Source organism: Lycorma delicatula, chromosome 10 (genome assembly GCF_047948215.1).
Source record: "Lycorma delicatula isolate Av1 chromosome 10, ASM4794821v1, whole genome shotgun sequence".
Classification (NCBI taxonomy): domain Eukaryota; kingdom Metazoa; phylum Arthropoda; class Insecta; order Hemiptera; family Fulgoridae; genus Lycorma; species Lycorma delicatula.
In genome coordinates, this window is record NC_134464.1 from 4,241,182 (window position 1) to 4,254,411 (window position 13,230).

Consider the following 13,230-nt stretch of genomic DNA (forward strand, 5'->3'; position numbering starts at 1 on the left):
TTTCACTCCTAAATGAAAGTGTCAAAAATATTGAAGAAAAACACTCATTTTCAACTTTATTAAATTTAAAAAAAAAGTTATACAAATAACCTGAACATAAAAGCCCATGTCTGCTGTAATATAAATGAAACTTTTCTGGAAGTTATATATAAGAACAAAATAACTTGTCCTAATATTCCACAGTCTTAGGAACAAAAAATACTACAGGTTTGTTGACATCTTTCCTAACTGGAAGGATCCATATCAGACTGCAGAATTACAGGAATAGCAGTTAATATGCAGAGATTTTCTTCAATTAGATTGTGATACGAGTATTGTGCTCGTTTAATTACGATATAAAATTTATTGTAATTTATTTTTCTTTTTTTAACGTAGATTAATCAATTTTTGAAATAATTTACAGGCATTGGATATAGTAAAACAAGCCAAAGTTGCCCAGATACTTGGAAGCGGGGGTGCAGGTGATGCCAAACGAAGTGGTGTTCGAGGGAGTCGTTTGGGATCTAGAGAATCGCTTGAATCTATGCAGTATGAGGCTGGCGATGAGGTGAGTTTAAAAGTTCTGTTAAATTTTCATTTTGTTTTAATGTAAATAAATATTAGTAACGTATAACGTACTCACATGTATGGTATGAAGAAGAAGAAAATAGTTGAGCAATTGTTGTCTCCTATGTAAACTTTTTTTTTATTGTTTATGTGTTAATCAGATTTGTAGTTTTTGTAAAACATTCTTTTATTTTCAAAAGTAATTTTATTCTTAAAAATTAATAGTTATTTAGTAGGCTTTTAATTGTATCAGTAAACAGCCTTCTTTTTTTCTGTAATGTGTTTTGAATGCAAATTGTATGACGTCCCTAAGTAAATAATTTTAAGTTCTACTACTAGTTATAGTACATATATTATAAAAGTGAAATATTGAATTGTGTTTTTGTTAATTTTAAATTAAATTATTAGATTATTATTTTTTAAATGTTGTAATGATTATCGTATCCTTATTACATTTGACAAATATTAAATAAAGAATACAAGTGATTAAAGTTTGTCAGATATTTTTATTAACTTACTAATTTATTAAAGCCTGTTTTAGGGAAACAGTTTGTAATGGTTTAGAAGTTAGGTATTTAAAATCAGTTGCCTAAGAGCAAATAGAAAATTACTTGTGAATTTTAAAGTTAAAAACATTTTTTTGTATTTAGTAGTATTAAATTTTTATTTATGCTTAAGTTAGCATTTTTCTTATATTGAAATTATTCTGTTCAGTATTTTTAATTTCTTTTGGAAATATGGAATTTAAAGGCATTCTTTTTATTAGCATATTTTTATATTCATTCATTTCCATGTTGTTAAAAAAAAACTTCATAATATTATTTATTTATAACATACAAGTGAAATATTCTTATCTCAGTAAAGTCGTTAAAGAAATATATATATATTTATGTGTGTGTGTATTTATCCATTTGTCCTTCCTCAAATAAAGTTACTTTTGAATCATTAAAAAAGTAATCCTTATTGGTATATAGAAACTAGACTAAGAAGAAAAAATTAATACTTCCAAGTGCCACCCAAATGTGGTTCTCTCTTAATAGAGTTGACCTGTAGAATACTAATATGGTTGAAATTATATAAGTTACTATAATTGAGAGAATTAAATTTACAGTTATTAATTGTAATCTCTTTCTTATTTTGTTTATTCTTTCATTGTCATACTTTACGTCATTGTCCAGCCTTTTGAAATTGAAAATGTCTAAATCTTCTTGCAGTAATAAAACACTGCCACTTTAATGGGAGAAGGTTCCATGTCAGACTGCATCGCTTTATGAGGAACTGCTTATGAGAGTTTAAATACAGACAAGACAGATTACTTAAGTCTTGATCATACCTTTTTTAGATTTCCCTTTGTTTAAGCTATATACTTGTGATTATGTACTGTAATACGTTCATTTTCTTCACTTAGTTTATGCTGCGTATTTAAAATAACAGAACTTATCTAATAATATAAATTTTAATTCCAAGAAAGAAATATTCTAATAGTTATTAAAATAAAATTGTAAATAGAAAATGCTTAAAAAACATTATCTAAAACCGGATGCACATTTTGATTATTAAATAGTGTATTTATTTGAGTACCCCCGCCCCTGAATAAGCCCTTCACCTCGATTTTCTGAAAATCTAAAAAAAAATCTAGTATATACTGGTATTTTAAAGTGCAACAGATATGTTAAAAAACTACGTAAATATGAAAATATTCAGAAAGTAAAGCATTTAATTCGTTCATTTAAATTACAATATTAATATTACATTAATAATTAATTACCACAAGTAGTAGAATCAGTAAGCCAGTAAAACGAAAAGAAAGTATCATGTTGAAAAGGATCATTTCAATACACTTTTTAATATAGGATTTTATATTTAATTAATCACTGTCAATGTGTGTAGAAGATTTACCGGTAATCTCCACATCGCTCTGCCAAAGGTGATCAAGTTCTTTAGATATTCCGCATTTTAAAAAATTTTCCTTTCTAATTCCGTGGAAATACCTTCCCAAGCATCATTTATCCAAACCCAAATCTGGTTAAAATCCGGACGTTTAATTCTTCCTGTAGGTGTGGGAAAGAAATTTTCATCAGCCATTCATTTACTGTACAGCTGTTTTAATCCAGATTTGAACGGTTTATTAATGCAGACATCTAATGGGTGCAATAGAGATGTCAATCTGCCTGGAATTATTACTCGGTCTGTCATACTCTTTTTTAAAATGTCTTTCACATTATCAGTCGTATGCCCCCAATAACTATCCATTACTAGCATACCGGTATTTTTTTTATTATGTAAATCTCCTAATTGCTTTTGCCATACACACCTGATCCAATCTAAAATTAAGGTTTCGTCCATCCAACCTGATTCATGTGCTCTGATAACTCCATTTACCTGTACGGTAGAAGAGTTTTTCTTTTAAAAACAATGTACAGAGGCAATTTTGATCCATCAGAAGTAATGCAAAGCATAACACTACACCTTTGTTTTTCATTACCAACAGTGCGATCACCTTTTTTGTTTACGGTTTTGTCAAATGGCGTTCCAAAATATACGGAGGTTTGATCAGCGTTTCCTATTTGAGAAGGAAAATAGCCTTTATATTTTCTGATTTATTATGTATTTGTGAAAATGTAATATTTTTTTTCATAAGCGTCTAGAAGTCGTTGAGAAATGGTTGTCTTTCGTCTTATTGACAAATCATTTCACGCAAAAAATCATGTTATCCATCCACAGTTTGCTTTAAAATCAACTTTATTCAATGATTTAGCAATTTACGAGCATATGATTGGCACATTTCTGTCGTGACAGCATAACCGCATTTCCTTTTTTCTATAAGTCATACAATTTTTTTCTATGTCTGTGTATTTTGGTTTTAAGCCACGAAAAGCCCTTTTATTACCAGTGCCTTTCACCAGAAGTTGTTTCTTCTTACGCCACTCTTGAATGAATCTTTCATCTACGTCAAATTTTCTTCCTGCCGCCCGTATTTCCAATTTTTTCAGCCTCTTCTATAATGCGCAGTTTTTCATTTACTGTAAAAGATTGTAGACGCTGTCCTTATTTACTCATTTTAATGCCATTATTAAAATAAATCACCTTATTAAACTTTACAAGATTAACTAAACAGATAAAATGCACATAACCATCCACATATATAAACAGTACAATAACTATGGCGAATAGACAAGATGACGATGGGTAACTGATACTGTAACTGTAGTGTCAGAACCGGATGCAGCCTATACAGAATGAATCAGTTTTATAAAAATACCATCACTTTGTTCCTATCGATAATGTGAACAGGATGTTAATAATTAAGGATGTATTCTGTGTAAGCGGCATCTGGTATTGATAAACGAAAGCCTAATGTAACTATATTTATGCGGTTGAATTTAGGTACTTCTAAGAAAATGTTAACTTTACATAAATTATCCTGGCTAAAGGGTATGTTTCAAGTAAACCCCGCACCCTTATTTTTTCTCTCCAATTCCAAGAAAAACATGCAGGGTGTACTCAAAAAAATACGGTAATTATCTCAAATTAAATTGTTTGGCCTGACACTGTTTATAGTAGTAATTATTTTTGACTTTCTGAGATATTGTTTTCAGTATTTTAAGTTATATTTTCTCATTTTGGACAATTTGTTATGTTTCTAGTATGTATGTTAGACATGCTAATTCGTGAAAATAAGTTATTTATCCCCTTTTATTATTTCTTATATATTTGATAAAAACATAATTCATTTGATTTTCAGAAACATAGATATATTAAGATGTTTGAAAAAGTAAGTCACACCATCAATACAAATAATAAAAAATATTGAATAAGCATTTTTTTCTTTTTTGCAGTGTTGAGTAGTGATTTTCCAATCAGTGCTAATTTTTTGATGTCAATGTTTTGCTGATTGTACGTTTTCAGTTAATTGCTTAATGCATTCTGAACTTTGTTTTATCTTTTAATGATCCAGATTTTACTTTTGTTATACTAATGAACTAATTTTGAAGGTCGTATCATGTAATCTGGTCAACCTTGTTCTTCTAGTCAGGATTTGTTAAAAGTTTTTTTTATTTAATTTTATAATCTCTTCTATTTCTTATTTTAATCACCTCTTGTGTAATTTTGAATATTATTCCATTATGATATATTTAAAAACCTTTTTGGTTATCTGTATCGAATTACAAGAGTTACATAGTTACTGATACATACATTTTTCAAATCATCTTTGTTACTTCCTTAAAAATATTTCATCTTTAATTCACTTTGTTTTAGAGATTATTTTTTTTTCATCTGTGCAGATTCAGGGTCGTCTACAAAGCCTTTTTTTTCATTATGTAGATGAAAGTCACAGATTAGTATTCGGTTTGTCCAAGAGGTGTGAATATAATTTCTTGTCTTGCCTTTCTGAAACATTTCTCTGTTTGTTATCATATAACAAGCAGAAATGTTATCATTCATAAATACCAGTTTCCTTAATTTCGTTTTTGAACATAATTAATATTCTATTCTTATATATATTGTGATGACATCAGTTTGAATAATATTTCTGATAAAATGTGTTCAGATGAATCATTCATACTGCTGAAGTATTATGAAATTTATTCTTAAGGTATCGACCCATTCGATCAACAGTTAAGAGGTTCAAAAAACTGACCTTGCTGTTACATGTTACTAAAGTACTTGATTCAGTTTTCAGGTATAGTTAATTTTAATGCAAGTTTAACACGTTGGGTTTTTTTTGGTCATTTTGCTCAGTTCATAGCCTGTCTCACAATTACAAAAATGTCTTAAACAGAAATTCTTTTATAAACAGAGGCTGGACCAAAACTGATTGCTAAAATAGGCCTTTTACAGTCTGTTGTGAAATAATGTAATGTTGAAAATGCTATTCCGTAGAACGATTGGTTTATTGATTATTCAGCTACAATTAGGGCTGTAACTTATACTTTTATGTGTACCGGTTACAGTCAGATAGAGCGAGCAGTATTTATGATCGTTACTTGTTTAATCCTATATATAATTAAGTATTCAAATAGTTATTTCATTTTGTAATTTGACTTTACTCCATTTCCTTAGGGATTTTTTTTTCTACATTTTACTTTATTTTTACTTATTTTGTTCAACATATTACCATAATTGTTAGGTGTTGCAGCATATTACATATTTTGACATTCTTCTAGGTTTTCATTGATCTTCTTGTAAAGTCAGTTAGGCTTATTTTTTACATCGGTCAAATGTTTATTTATTTATTTTTTTTATAGATTGTTATGACTATTTTGTTGTCGCTTATTTAATTTTAGCCATGATTTTTTTATTTGTTCAATATTTTTAGAATGCTTTTTTTACTATGAAGTTTCTTTGTAGACAAACATAGTTTAGCTTCATATTTCTTTTTTTTGCAAAGTTTTCATTTTGTTTTTATAATTTGTTAAACTGATCGATATTCTCAATAATTTATAACTGAAAAAAAAAAAAATTCTTGTACCCTGTTTTTTTTTCTCAGTAGGAAATTTATATTTTTAACATACATATACCAGTATTTTGAATGAAAGAAAAAATAATGATTTTATTCCACATTACAATATTCAGAATATAAATTGTTAAAGACAGTAAAATCAGTTATAAACATAACCTTTTGTGGCTGAATGGGTCATATCTAAATCACTACTTCCTTTTTTATAAAAGTAAGTAATATCAGTACCTCTTGCCATAATAATGAAATATCTAAAAAGAAATTTACATTTTGAAGATTTTTTTTAATTATGATTTTAAAAATAATAATTATTGTGAATGGTTGTGCAGTTTTGGTTTAGTTTTGTTGTTAGTGGTGAGTGTTATTTATTTAGTTAATGTTATTTTTACTATAAGCAATTTAGATGATAATAGTTTGTGTTTGTTAGATTATTATGTATTATTGTTTCAGTAGGGTAATATTTAACATTATATATGCATAGTTAATAAAACTTATTCAGGTAAAGTACTTAAATAACATTTATCACATATGCATGTTTGTTTCATTTTACTTTATTATTAGGTTCATATACCTGTAGCATGCTCAATATCACCTTATATATATTTATGAGAAATCACAATTACCAGTTTATTTGCATAGTTTTACATAGATTTACGATCGTAGTTTATATGTTAGCACAAAATAATAAGATTTTAAGAGGAAAATATTCTGCATCAGAATACTTTTTTTTTATAAGATTTAGTTTTGAAAAACGGATGGTGCAACTATATCAAAGAGGTATATCTGTTAGAGCCACACTGAGAAATGATTCCTGAAAGCGGGCAGCAGCTCTTTCAGTAGTTGTTAAAGACTTAAATGGCCATATCATCATCACATAATCTTCTGAGTACTGCCCAGCTGAAAGCAATGGAAAACTACAGCTGTTTTTTTTTTCCAAGAAAATGTAGCTCTCTCCATTTTCATGTAACAAAGATTGAGGTGAAAAAATATTCCGTACGTAAACTAGTCCCCCGTTTGGATCTCCAGGTGGGGACTAATAAGGAAGAGGTCACCAGAAATTTAAAAATAACATTCTATGAGTCTGTGCATGGAATGTTAGAAGTTTAACAAAGGTTGGTGGATTAGAAAATTTAAAGAGGGAATGGGTAGGTTAAATGTAGATCTAGTAGAAATTAGCAAGGTTCGATGGGAAGAGGAAAACAACTTTTGGTCAGGTGATTTTAGAATAATTAACACAGCATCAAATAAAGAGCAGGCAGCAGTAGGTTTCATAATGAACAAGATGATTGAGAAGAGAGTAGAATATTTCAAAAACCATAGCGATAGAACCCTTGTAATCAGGATAAAGTCAAAACCTAAGCCAACAACATTTGTTAATGTCTATAGCCTACAAATGCCCACGATGATGATGAGGTAGAGTGTGTTTACAAAGAAATTGATGAAGCAATTAAACACAAATGGGAATGAAAATTTAATAATAGTTTGAGACTGGAATGCAAGCACTGGAAAAGGCAAAGAAAGAAATATTGTGGGTGAATACAGGTTAGGCAAAAGGACTGAAAGAGGGTACAAACTTGTTGAGTTTTGCATGAAGTAGAATTTAGTAATTGCCAACACCCATTTAAAAATCATAATAGAAGAATATACACAAGGAAAAAACTGAGCAATACTGCAAGGTATCAGGTAGATTATATCATGGTTAAGCAAAGATTTTGAAATCAACTTGTCAAACTTTAAAGCACATCCAGGAGCAGATGTTGATAATGACCATAATTTATTGATAAGGAAATGAAGATTGGGGTTTAAAAACCTAACGAAAAGGTGTCAGATCAATCAGTGGAATTTTAGAGAAGCTTGAGGATGAGAAGGTAAAGAAGATTTTTGAGAAGAACATTGCAAGAGGTCTGAGTAAAAAGATAACGTAGGAAATATAGAAGAAGAATGGGAAAATGTTAAAAAGGAGATTCTTAAATCAGCAGAAGCGAACTTAGGCAGAACAAAGAGAACTGGTAGAAAACCTTGGATGTCAGAAGTTATATTGCAGCTGATGGATGAACATAGAAAGTATAAGAATGCTGCTAGTAATGAAGGTAAAGGAACTATCGACAGTTAAGAAATACTATAAACAGGAAGTGTAAACCAGTGAAAGAATAGTGGATAAAAGAAAAGTGTTCAGAAGTGGAAAGAGAAATGAACATTTGGAAAATAGACAGAGTATATATGAAAGTAAAGGAGAATTTTGTGGTACATAAGTTAAAATCTAATAACATGTTAAATAAAGATTGTACACGGATTTATAATGCAAAAGAAAAGATTGGAATGTATTGAAGAGTTGTAAATGAATTAGAAACTGGTGTTATAGAGGAAGTCTAAGAGGATGAAAAGGGAGAAACAATACTGAGATCTCAATTTAATAGAGCATTAAAAGATTTGAATGGCAGAAAGACTCCTGGGATAGACCTGCAGAATTACTGCGCAGTGCAGGTGAGGAAGCGATAGATAGATTATACAAATGGGTGTGTAATATTTTTGAAAAAGGGGAAGTTCTGTCAGATTTCAAAAAGAGTGTTATAGTCATGATACCAAAGAAAGCAAGATCAGAAAAATGTGAATAATATAGAACAAAACTGCTACTCATGCATCAAAAATCTTAAGTAGAATTCTGTGCAGAATTGAGAGGAGAGTGGAAGAAGTGTTAGGAAAAGACTGATTTGGTTTCAGGAAAAGTATAGGGACAAGGGAAACAATTTTAGTGCTCAGATTAATAGTAGAAGGAAGATTAAAGAAAAACAAACCAGCATACACAGCATTTATAGACTTAGAAAAGGCATTTGGAATGGATCTGGAATAAAATGTTCAGCACATTAACCTTTTCCCATCACAATGATCCGCGGTTGATTAGCGCTCCGTGAAAATATGTTGGTATCTGATAGCCTCCCTTCATAGTCTTATGCTCTACCCTCTTGTGAAAAAATGTCAAAAAATTACAGTATATTAAAGAGATTTAACAGATTTTGACAAAAAAAAACCTGTTACGATTGGATATTTTTTATGCCTGTAACAACAAAAAAATTGAAACGGTACAAAAATTACAATAATTTAATTGCAGAATTTTTTTGCGCATTTTTACCATGTTTTATTAGCGAAATTTTTTTTGTTTTGCTTTGTGTTTATGAAACATAGTTTGCTGATTTAAAAAATAATACTTTCAAGCAAAGCGGTTGAAAATTGGCCAAAATATGATGAAAAACCCACATCAAAAATCACAAATTAGTAACATATAGAAAGAGATTCAGAAAACTACGTTTTATAAAAATTCCCACCACTCAAAAGGCAATTCAGATCGATAAAAAACAATTTTTACTGTATAGTGTTATTCATTACGAATCGTTATGTGTTACATATTTGCCGATATCATTTGTCAAAAAAGATATAGACCTCAAGTAAAAGTGACATATTTATGACCACAAATACCTTCTTTTTTTTTTGTATGCCGTATATCATAATTTATTATGTCTTTCAATACATTGATATGTTGCTAGTAAGATGAGCTATTTTTGTAAATAATAAATAAATTCGTAACCCTCATAGCAATTATAATACACAAGTCACACACAAGCACATTTCTGAGAAAAAAATGGTCATATTCTTTCTAGTCTAAATAAAACATTTTACATCGTATAAACCACTTTCAAATTGTATAATAAAGGTGATTCCTTTGTGAATACAAAACAAAATAACCGACTTAGATGCCATATAAAATGATTTTGTAACAGCATTTTCAAACTGACGCCGTACATAGCCAGTTTAGTGGCTACATGATCTGAAAAGGTTTAAATAAGTTTAGGATTCATGTATAGAGATAGAAGAACAATTGCTAACATTTACAGGAATCAAACTGCAATAGTAATAATCAAAGAACATGAGAAAGAATTAGTAATAAATAAGGAAGTTTGACAAGGATGTTCCCTATCCCCTTTACTTTTTAATCTTTACGTAGAATTAGCAGTTAATGATGTTAAAGAACAGTTTAGATTCCAAATAAGAGTGCAAGGTGAAAAGATAAAGATTCTACAATTTGCTGATGATATAGTAGTTCTAGCCAAGAGTAAAAAAGATTTAGAAGTTCTTCGCAAGAACTGCCACATGAAAATAAACAAGAACGAAATGAAAGTAATGAAATAAAGTAGATGGACCACTGAATATAAAAATAGGACGAGAAAACACTATGGAGATAGAAGAATTTTGTTATTTAGGAAGTAGAATTACTAAAGATGGATGAAGCTGCAGCAATATAAAATGCTGAATAGCATAGGCAAAACAAGCTTTCAGCCAGAAATATAATTTTCTTAAAAATCAAAAATTAATTACAAAATTTTATCAAATTTTCAGAACGTATATTTGGCATTTTTGAAAGTATATGTTTGGAGCATAGCTTTGTATGGAAGTAAAACTTGGATGATCGGAGTACCTGAGAAGAAAAGATTAGAAGCTTTTGAGAAAGGTGGTGGGTGCTATTGGAGAATGTTAAAAGTCATGTGGGTAGATAAAGTGACAAATGAAGAGGTGTTGTGGCAAATCGAGAAGAAAGCATTTGGAAAAATATAGCTAAAAAAAGAGACATACTTATAGGCCACATCTTAAGGCATCCTGGGATATTGGAGAGACAGGTAGATGGGAAAAACTGTGCAGGCAGGCAACATTTTGAATGCGTATAACAAATTGTTAGGGATGTAGGGTGTGTACGATAATGAAACAACTGGCACTAGATAGGGAATATTGGAGACCCGCATCAAACTAGTCAAATGACTAAAGACAAAAAAGATTTTTGAAAACTTAAAAAATTGTTTACTTAACCTTCTCCCAGTCATTCTTAACTATCTATATGGTGGTAACTTACCTTATTAATTTGAAGAAATGTTGATTTTAGGCAGATCTTTCACTCACATCCTGTTTATTTTTATTGTATTTATCACTACAGCAATAAAATTCGGTCTATACTTAAAAAACCTACCATTAATCAATATAAAAATCTAAAACTAAGAAAAAATTCAACTATTTTTTATCAGGACACTTGATATCTCTCTTTCTTGATGATACTCAAGGAAACATCCAACTCTAATAATGGGAGATTGCATTGTTTGCACTAGAATGAAGACCTAATTCCTCTTCCTGATTGAATTTTTATCTTTTTAGAGCTACAAAGTACACAATTCTGAATGTATTTTTCAAATTTTATGAGCTGGTGGGATGATGATTAGGATGATAGTTAGCATTATTGCTTGTTTCTGTAGCAATCGTAATGAAAAACTCATCATCACCTAAAAGCATTAAAAAAAAAAAAAATCTAACTCATTAGAATATTGTGGTAAATCATAATGAGAATCATAGTCATGCACAAATAAATTAGGTTCTGTAAGATTATTTGAACTCGCCCAGTCAACAGCTTTACATAACCTATTATCACATCCGGCTCCATTGTCTAAATTTTTGTCATTATTGCTAGAATCACCATCGTCAGAAATATTACTATGTATAACTAACAGAAGAGTCACTATCACTTAAAAACACTAAATCTTAAGTATTACTGTCGGAAACACGATCGGTACTTGTAGAAACCAGTTTCACATACAATGCAATTCAACAATGAAGTTACAAAACAAAACACAGCTGTTCACGTCCAAACCAGATGGTTAAAAACATTGTACTCTGAATAGTATTATAAAGATTTAGTTCATAAAAATAAAACTAGGTAGTAGCAATAGGCTGTTGTGCAACTTTGTGTGCTTTGACCAGGAGGTCGGCATTGGGCGCCATGTGATTTCATGCTTTATGACTCGGAGACGGTTAATCTTTGATTGGTTGTTAACCATTCAATTTTTTCCTTGAACTGAAATTAGCTTTCTAGCTGTTTAAAATTGTTTTTGTTATTATTATTATTATTATTATTATTAATGTACATCAAGTACAAATTCCTGTTTGATTTGGTTGCAGTTCATAAAAGCATATCATAAAAGCAAATTATATATCTGATTAAATGAAAAAAAAACTAATTTTTTTTCTCAAATCATAAATTAAATCTTAAATAATAAAAATTTGAATTTCTGATTGAAGAAAGAATTTTCTTCTGTATTTAAAAAATAAAAAGAGAATTCTTCAAAAATATCCTGGGTATACTTTACCCAGAAAAATAACTGTTTTTTTTTTGTTCAGTAAAACAACAAAAAAACAGTGCAAGTGGTTTGCTAGCTAAATATTACTGGAATTTCTTTTATATCGTCAAAGAAAACACTTAATTTTAAAAATTAAATTTTAAAAGCACTTCAAAATTTTTATTTATTTAATAATTACTACTCTGATGACAACATGATTGAGATAAACAAATATTCCAGGTAGATTTTTGTAAGTGAAGTAGAAAAGCATTTGAACTTTATATTTTGACATTTTTTATAAATGGACCACCAAATCAAATAATAAAACAACCCATCAATGCATATAGTCTGTACATATATATAGTCTGTACAGAATATACATAATAAAATGTGATGGTTGTGTTATCAGCGGGCAAGTTCTGACTTTTCATTATTCTGACAGTTTATTTGTTGATATTAATAATTAATAAAACAGGGCCAATTATTGCATTTAATTTACTAATAAACTGTGTATATGCTTCCACCAGTTGCCATTTGAAGCTACTATATCATGAGTTGTATATTTTACGGTAGGTTTCATAATAAACAAGAACATAGGGAAGAGAGTAAAGTATTTCAAAATGCATAGCGACCAAATCATTGTAATACGGATTAAATCAAAACCTAAGCCAACAATGCTTGTTAATGTCTATTTGCCTACAAGTACCCATGATTATGATGATGAGGTAGAGTGTGTATATGAAGCAATTGACAAAGCAATTAAATACATAAAAGGGGATGAAAATTTAAATAGTTGGAAATTGGAATGTAAACATTGAAAAAGGCAAGGAAGGAAATATTGTGGGCGAGTATGGGCTGGACAAAAGGAATGAAAAAGGGGGCCGACTTATAGAGTTTTGCTGGAAGTTTTAGTAACTGCCAAGATCCAGTTAAAAAATCATAATAGAAGTATATACATATAGAAAAAGCCTAAGATACTGCAAGGTATTCGATACATTATGTAATGGTTAAGTAAAGATTTAGAAATCATTTCATCGACAGCAAAACTTACCCTCGAGCAGAAATTTATAG

The 13,230-nt window shown here is 29.6% G+C and overlaps 1 protein-coding gene across 8 annotated transcripts in view; it reads left to right on the forward strand.

Moving 5' to 3' along the window:
• Klc (kinesin light chain) overlaps window positions 1–13,230 on the forward strand; it is a 394,284-nt gene that overhangs the window by 338,922 nt on the left and 42,132 nt on the right. For 7 of the 8 annotated variants that reach the window (XM_075377626.1, XM_075377622.1, XM_075377629.1 and 4 more), the window contains one exon: window positions 404–547. In XM_075377626.1, the coding sequence (XP_075233741.1) occupies window positions 404–547 (144 nt within the window). Of the gene's footprint in view, window positions 1–403; window positions 548–4,291; window positions 4,322–13,230 lie in introns of all 8 variants that reach the window. The other variant, XM_075377627.1, reaches the window with a different exon arrangement.